We start from the raw sequence: 7,927 nt of genomic DNA on the forward strand, positions 1-7,927 counted from the left end.
GCCCGTGACAGGGGGTCACACTAGATTATCACAATGGCCCCTTCTGGCCTTGGAATCTATTAATTTCTTTACTTTTTTAGTGATGTCAGTGCCACCGGTTTGTAGCTTGACAGTAGGAAAGAAGCAGTTGCTTTGAAAAGGCAAATTAAGCAAGTAATTTTTCTTTTAAATTTACATTCAGCACCCCAGCACTGCTCAGGTGCCTTCAAAATCAGCAGACATTGACTGTAGTAAATATCTGTTCAGGATATGCACTGAGTTCCCAGAGGCTCATGAAGAAAATGAATCAAGCATATCAAGGGGAACGGGAAATGGCGGCTCCAAGTAGCACTGGAAAGAAGATTATTGCGGCAAGCCTACTATGCATAGCAGGATTTTACTCACAGCCCTCTTGTCTAATTACTGTCTGCAGTAAAATAATTTGTTTTATGGCTAACATTCAGGACAGGAAGAATTCTCTATATGCACTCTACTTCCTGAGTGCTCTGAGGGAACCTTACGTTAAAAAGAAAAAAGGAAATGCCTTGAGAGCTCTATATAGATTACCCAGCATTAGTAAATTTGCATTGAAGGGGTTTATTGCCCTTGCCTTTGTTTTACCAGCATAATCTCAGAAAGGCTGAAAGCCCTCAGAGATTGTTTTTGTGTGTGCTGTGGTTGTCTTTTTTGGTAGTTTTAAATCATTTTTTTTTATTGACTGAGCTGCATTGGTTGGGTTTTGCTGAGCTGCTAATATTGCTAACAATGTCCCTTACTTTCTTTATGATGCCATCACAATAATGTGTGTATGGGAGACAGAAAGAGAGAGAGAGAGAGAGAGAGACAGAGAGAGCACTGAAATGACAGCTTCAGACCCATACACACAAACATCCCTACCCTCGATGTCCTGCTGTTGTTAACATCTCTGTATGAAAAGACTATAAGAGCATTGTTCCCTTGTTTTATACAAACAGCATGTTTGGTTGCAGGATTTCATGGCACTTTACACCCATACATTAATTAAGCCCTACAACACCCATGAGATATGTAAGTATTATCTTACCTCTTATAACATAAGGGCTCAACAAAGATGAAGGGACTTGCCCAGGGTAACATAGTGTGTCAGTGGCATAAGCTCAGAATCGAATATACGTGTCTCCTGCTCTCCTGTCCCATCCATTAACAGTGTGGAATATATTCTGTCAATTTTTTGAATTAGGGCAGGTTGGTCTAAGAAGAATCCTTTGTTTTCAGCAGGTGAATCCAGAGGAGTTAGCTGGACAGTTATCCACACGAAGTAGATGTAAAAATGACCTACAAAGCATGCCCTCTTTTTGCAAAGTGCTGTAATTGCACGTGACACAAATTTACTTTAAAGCCACTTTAATACTCTTTGATGTCAAAGGTAGCCTTTTTATTAACATCAGTGGATGTGGGATCAGACCCTTGAATATCAAAGAGGAAAATCGACAAGTGACGGCCAGCTTCACATATGTGCAGGTTGAAATTGAGTTTCCTCAGCCTCAAAGTTCCCTCACTTTGGAAGCCAGTTTTTGTATTCACTGCTGCTTTCAGAGTAGAACAGAAAGAATATGAATGTCTTTTGTTCTGAAGTTTTCTCCTTGACTCTCATAGGTTGGGCACACAGTTTGAAAGAAGGACAGCTGAAACCTCCTGAGATAAACTGACCTACCTTGAATTAGTACAATTGGGACGCTGGAGAAGTTTTTATAGTGAGGGTGCTGCAAGCCATAGAATCATTTATCCCACTGGTAAATCAGCATCATGCCAACCTGATCATTACAGATTGAGTTTAAAGAACAGTAAGTTTCCTGGTGAATAGGAACCCTAAAAATACAATCTTACCCATTCTTTTGGCAAGAGGATAGGGGTATAAGATTTGTGATCAGATGTGAGTAGAATCGGATAGTAAAGAAAAGAAGGATGCAAGGCTATTTGTGCATGACTATAAAATAAACAACACTGTGTTTCCCATAATCATAACTATTTGGACACCTGCCTTACTCCAGAAGCTTCCTTTCCCTGTGGGTTAACCTGGACTTTAATCAGTGAATGTAGTATTGAATGGTTTTGTCCTTTTTATATGTAAATTTGTACTTGGAAAATCATCAGCTACTTTTAGTCTGTTTGGATTAACATGGTCTGCTTGCCAAAAGTTATATTTGCATACTAATTTGGCTTTCCTATGTCTATTGAAAAAATGATGCAAATATATCAACAGTCTGATGACTAGATGAGAGAATGCTGCTGTGTCATTCAATTCCAACATGAAATAGTCTGAAATGTGGATTTCACTATTAGTTCTTTGTTTTAATCACCTCAGCTTTAAAACATCTCATTGTTTATAGCTGGGCCTCACTTCAGGAAGACTCCTTAATATCAATGTTGTCACCAGTCCAATTAAACTGGACTTTTTACTAAATAGAGCCAATACATATCTCAAAATGTAAAAATCCTGAGTACTCTCACTGGTAGAGGACATCCTGGATCCACATGTACATTCATAAACCCAATCCCTAAACACTGGAAAAGTTGGGTCAAGATTCAGACTACACAGTCAGCCCCTCTCTTTGTGGCAGCATAAGGCATACTGAAACTCCTGCTATAGACACTGTAATTTTAAAAAGTATTTGGATCCAAATCTGCTCTCTGAATCTTGGGTCCATCTCTAGCATCTATGGAAAATAATTTCCTTTACCATGGATTTATCTGAAGATTTTAAAAAACCACCCAAAGGATAGTTACATAGATCCCATTAATTTTTCAGTGGGACTTGAGGTCTTGAATCCTTTGTTGTTCTTGATTACAATCTCTCGCCTAAATGCTAACAATATGTTTGCCACTGTACCATACACACAATAAACCATCTTTGACCCAAAGTCCTAAACAACGTGCAGACACAGGACAGCGTGACTAACATATTTACTAATAATAATTACTGTTAATTTTTTGGGGGGTCACAAACATGAGGCTTTTAAAGTAATTAGAATGAAGAGATAGCAATAGAGCTGACACCATTTACATATATGTAACCCCTCTGCCAGATGGAGCTCTCAGCAACAGGGGTTGAGTTCAATATCTAGGGACTCCTTTTTCACAGTGCCACAGAACCAACTCCAGCCCACACCCAGTAATATGGGAAAATTACACACCACCCCTGGGTGCTTCTGAGAGCCAATTCCCCTTTCGCAAGCATAAACCATGAATGTAGAAAAGGAAGGAGGGAAGTCACATGGCATTAATTAAAGAAAATCCCATAAGCAAGAGTCATAATCATAAAACTACAAGCAGGACATCCATGCCAGAGCGTGTGAGGCAGAGTCTTCTGTCTCAAGTTCTTGAGTTCAACAACCAAAGGTTCCTTTTCTGTGCCCCCCTCTGCTCCCTCACCATTCCCCCACCCACAACGATTGTCCTTGGTCAGTGAGGACCTGGGTTCAGAGGTGCCTTTGTGTGAGTTCACCTCTCACCTGGAGAATAAGGCACCTTGCTTGCTCTACCATCTGAGCACTTGCTCTGCCTGGCCACCGAACCGGACGAGACCTCTTGCCACCTGACCTTCCCTCCAGCTACTCTCAACTGCTTGTCACTTTCACTGGCTCCTCCTGCTAGCTGTCCATCAGTCACCTTCTGCTGTCCCCTGCCCCTCTGCAGTGACCTCTGCAGATCAGTCTCTTGGGCTATGTCTAGACTGCAAGCCTCTTTCGAAAGAGGCTCTTTCGAAAGTATCTTTCGAAAGAGCCTCTTTCGAAAGAGCGCGTCTAGACTACAATACGCGGATCGGAAAATCGATCCGCTTTTTCGAAAAAGAGCGTCCTGACTGCTGGACACTCTTTCGAAATTAAAAGCCACCCGGAACCACTTCTGCCAGGGCAGCATTTCCTTCCGGGTGCTGCTGCCTGCCTGCCCTTTGCAGAGACGCGGCGTGGTTAAAGGGACACTCCTGAACACCCGTTGCTCTGCTTCTGCAGCTGCCTTTGCTGTCCCTCTAGGAGGTAAGCAAGGCATTGCAGTGCTGGTTTGGAGTGCTCAGCTTCCTGGGACACCCCAGCAGGTTTTTTGTTTGGAGGTTTTTCTGTTTTAGACCCATTTTTTTGGCATGGAGCCAGAGCTGCCCCTGGGCAGGCGATGGCCCCACGCCATCATACTGCAAGTGTTGCCACAGTCATGAGGCTCCTTCCCCATCTGGACCCAGACCAGAGGTACGAAGGGATCATCCGTCAAGTAGCCACACTGCCCTTGCCTCCAAACTTCTTTGTGGATAGGCGTGTTTGGAGGCTTGACACCAGCTCTGACTGGTGGGACCGGCTCATGATGGAGCTCTGGGATGACCAAGAGTGGCTACGCAACTGGTGGAGAAGAAAGGGGAGGCCTTCCTACCAGGGTGGGGTACAGGTAGAAAACGATAAACTTAAAAAACAACAAATAGTCTGGTAGCACTTTAAAAGGTAACAAAACATGTAGATATCATGAGTCTTTAAAGTGATGGAGCTCTGGGATGACCAAGAGTGGCTATGCAACTGGTGGAGAGGAAAGGGGAGGCCTTCCTACCAGGGTGGGGTACAGGTGCTGATGGCCAGGAGAGGCACTTTGCCCAGCCCCGGACAGCTGCCATCCGCCAGGCTCACTGGTCTGCTGTTTGCATACGGGAGGCCCTACGGGAGCAATTCTCAAGTGGAGGCCACTGACTCTACTGAGGGGCTTCTGCCTGGGGACTGGGCCCTGGCCCAAAAGAAGCTTCCCTCCACAACCCATCTCCTGACCCTGTTTGGAGAAATCATTAACACCAGGGTTTGTCTCAAAATAATAAGTTCTGTTTTATTTTTTTAAATATCACTCATAAAATAGTATAACTGTTGCAAACATAAAAAAGCTTTTGTTCATTTTGGATGTAGAAAAAACTATGTACAATAAACATTTTGTTGAACACTTTCTTTGTCATTTAACTGGGTGATGGGGGTGCTTGAAACCTGGAGGGTGGAAGGGGACTTGAAACCTCAAGGGGGGAAGGGGATCAGGTTGCACGGTGCTTGCCTGATCTCAGTCTCCTGCCTGGGCCTCGTGTTCGGGGTCCACCATGGCCACGGGATCGGGTGGTGCACCTGTCGGTTGGCTGGATAGGGTGCTCTTGGGACGGGGAGGCCTGGGGGAGAGGGAGGTCCAAGGGGGGAAAGGGATGCTGTTGTGGAAGGGGGGTTTAGTGGGGCGGGGTCATGGGGTGCTGGAGGAGCAGGACCAGGCACAGGAGCAGGCAAGCCGCAGACCTCCCTGAGAGTGGCAGTCAGGGACGTGCACTGCTGGACCAGCTCCTCCATCAGCCGGTCACGCCACCGATCCTCTGCCTCCGCCCTCTCTCGCAGGATGGAGTTGAGCTCCTGCACGGCCTCCACATGCTGCCTCAGGATGTCCGCATACATACACCTGTGTCTGCGGCTCCCATGTCCCCGAGATGGAGATGGAGGTGGGGCTGGGGTGCTGCGGCCCTCTTGCACGGCTGGTCCGGCTGTGGAGGAAAAGAAGACACAATCAGTCCTAAAAAACTGGACTCTGTAGCACTTAAAATACTAACAGGATGGTTTATTAGGGGATGAGCTTTCGTGGGCCAGACCCACTTCCTCAGATCAGAGTAACACGGCTACATTTCTATCACAATCAGTCATGTGTGCAACAGCTGTCCAAAAGGGCATGCCCTCTCCTTGAGACAGGGGAATCAGACATTCTGAAGGTAACACTGTGTGTGACCTGGGCATCAGCCTGAGCATGACAGGTTTCCCTTGTGCATCACCCACTGTGTACCCACCTACCTCCCCCCCCCCCCGGTGTTACACAACCTCACTGCACTCACCTGCTGCTTCATCTCCTGCGCCAGATGACACCTGGGAGGCCTCTGGGGTCTGGGTGACTGGCTCCAGGGTGAGGGTCGCCGTCTCCTCACTGTCCTCCTCTGGCACCATGTCCCCGTCTCCTGAGTGCTCTGGGTCCTGCTCTGGCGCGTCCACCACAGGGTCTGCCAAGCCTGACTGGACGAAACGCCGTGGTGTGCGTGCTTCACCACCACCACCCAGGATCTGGTCCAGCTCACTGTAGTAAGGGCAGTAGTAGGGGGCTGCACCAGAATGGGAGCTCTCCTCCCTGGCCTTGACATATCCTTGGCGCAGCTCTTTAACTTTGGAGCGCACCTGGTCCTGGGTGCGGGGGTAGTGTCCATTCTGGGCCAGGGCCTCTGCCATGCGGCCATAAATGTCCGCATTTCGCCGCCTGCTTTTGAGGTCTTGTAAGGCCTCCTCCTCTCCCTAGAGCTCGAGAAGGGTCTTGATCTCTGGCCCAGACCATGATGGTGCCCGGCGTTTGGAGCCCCTGGCTGGGTCCCCAGAAGGCTCTCTGGAAGGGCCAGGAGGGTCTTGGGGCTGGGACATGCTGCACCTAAGTAGCCGTGTGCTCTGGCTCCTTTGCTGCAACAAGTGGCTGTGAGGGTGCCTGTCCCTTTAAGAAATGGCTGCAGACAGGAACCACAGACATGCAACCCATGCCCCAGATTGTCCACCAGGGCTTCTTCCTGGAGGCCAATATTTTCGAAAAAATGTCCTCCCCCGTCCACACTCACTTATTTTCGACGGATCTCCGTCGAAAAAGGCGTTCTTCCTCGTGGAATGAGGTTGACCGCCGTCGAAAGAAAAGCCGTGTTCTTTTGATTTAATTTCGAAAGAACGCGGCTGCAGTCAAGACGCAGGTGAAGTTTTTTCGAAAAAAGGCTACTTTTTTCGAAAAAACCCCTGAGTCTGGACACAGCCTTGGTGATATTTAGCTCGGCAGTTTGGGCAGAAACACTGGCTCACACGTAATTTCAGTGTTTATTGAGTACTTTAAATAACAAAACACTCTTAATAAAGCCTATTTAATGATATCTTTGAACAATGAGGCGAGACAGGTTAAACCAGGTTGGGGACCCTTAGGGAGAGTTCACACCACTGGGGGCACATCTATCCCCACCCTTCTGATTTTCACAGGGTTCTGTCATGTGAGTTCCTGCCTTAACAAGGTCCTACAGATGAGGGTGACCCTCCTCATTTGATACAGGTTAAGCACATTTCTGCTCCCTTTTATTCATACAATAAAGACAACAATATTGATAATATTTCACTAGCCCTGCATTCAATACTAATGTGATGTGTTACCGAACACAAGCCAACTCTTGTTTGCTGTATATCTTGTCAAAGGAGGCGTGTTCATGATAATATGGTTTGCTCCTGAAGTCTCTTTGCCTCCCAGGGTATGTCTACACTACAAAGTTAGTTCGAACTAACGGACGTTAGTTCGAACTAACTTTAATAGGTGCTACACTAGCGCTCCGCTAGTTCGAATTTGAATCGAACTAGCGGAGCGCTTAGTTCGAACTAGGTAAACCTCATTTTACGAGGACTAACGCCTAGTTCGAACTAGCTAGTTCGAACTAAGGGCTGTGTAGCCCTTTAGTTCGAACTAGTGGGAGGCTAGCCCTCCCCAGGTTTCCCTGGTGGCCACTCTGGCCAACACCAGGGAAACTCTATGCCCCCCTCCCGGCCCCGGACCCCTTAAAGGGGCACGGGCTGGCTACGGTGCCCGTGCCAGGTGCAAGCCTGCCAGCACCCAGCTAGCAGACCCTGCACCTGGCACGGCACAGAGCCACCCACCCGATGCCCCCCAGCCCACCCCCTCTTGCCGGGACCAGGCTGGCGGCTCCCGGGAGCTTGCCCTGGACCGCAAGAGGCGGGCACCTTCCTGGGCTAGTGTGGACATCGTGGACCTCGTCCACGATCTCCGCACTAGGCACAGGAAAGTGGCTGTCTAGGGCAGGAGAGCTGCCAGCCTGGCCACCCAGGAGCAGGTGTGCATGAAAATCAAGGGGGTCCACTGAGACCCCCGACCCTGAGCCCTGAGCTTACAATGG

At 47.9% G+C, this 7,927-nt stretch overlaps 1 protein-coding gene across 1 annotated transcript; it reads right to left on the reverse strand.

Moving 5' to 3' along the window:
* Positions 1 to 1,362: 1,362 nt before the first annotated feature.
* LOC142826994 (uncharacterized) lies at positions 1,363 to 6,230 on the reverse strand. The gene is made up of 3 exons (XM_075920388.1): positions 5,846 to 6,230; positions 5,420 to 5,503; positions 1,363 to 1,547 (listed from the first exon to the last, which is right to left on the reverse strand). Exons 1-3 carry the CDS (start codon positions 6,228 to 6,230, stop codon positions 1,363 to 1,365), a joined length of 654 nt encoding a protein of 217 aa, XP_075776503.1.
* Between the last annotated feature and the right edge of the window lie 1,697 nt (positions 6,231 to 7,927).

The sequence above is a fragment of the Pelodiscus sinensis genome, chromosome 1 (assembly GCF_049634645.1).
Source record: "Pelodiscus sinensis isolate JC-2024 chromosome 1, ASM4963464v1, whole genome shotgun sequence".
Lineage (NCBI taxonomy): Eukaryota > Metazoa > Chordata > Testudines > Trionychidae > Pelodiscus > Pelodiscus sinensis.

Excerpts from the sequence above, each read along its gene's own strand:
- LOC142826994 (XM_075920388.1), bottom strand. The coding sequence starts at position 6,230 with ATGGCAGAGGCCCTGGCCCAGAATGGACACTACCCCCGCACCCAGGAC. Across the intron at positions 5,504-5,845 it reads CGCAGGAGATGAAGCAGCAG|CCGGACCAGCCGTGCAAGAG; the intron begins GTGAGTGCAGTG and ends TTTCCTCCACAG. Across the intron at positions 1,548-5,419 it reads TGGGAGCCGCAGACACAGGT|CAGCAGTGAATACAAAAACT; the intron begins GTATGTATGCGG and ends CTACTCTGAAAG.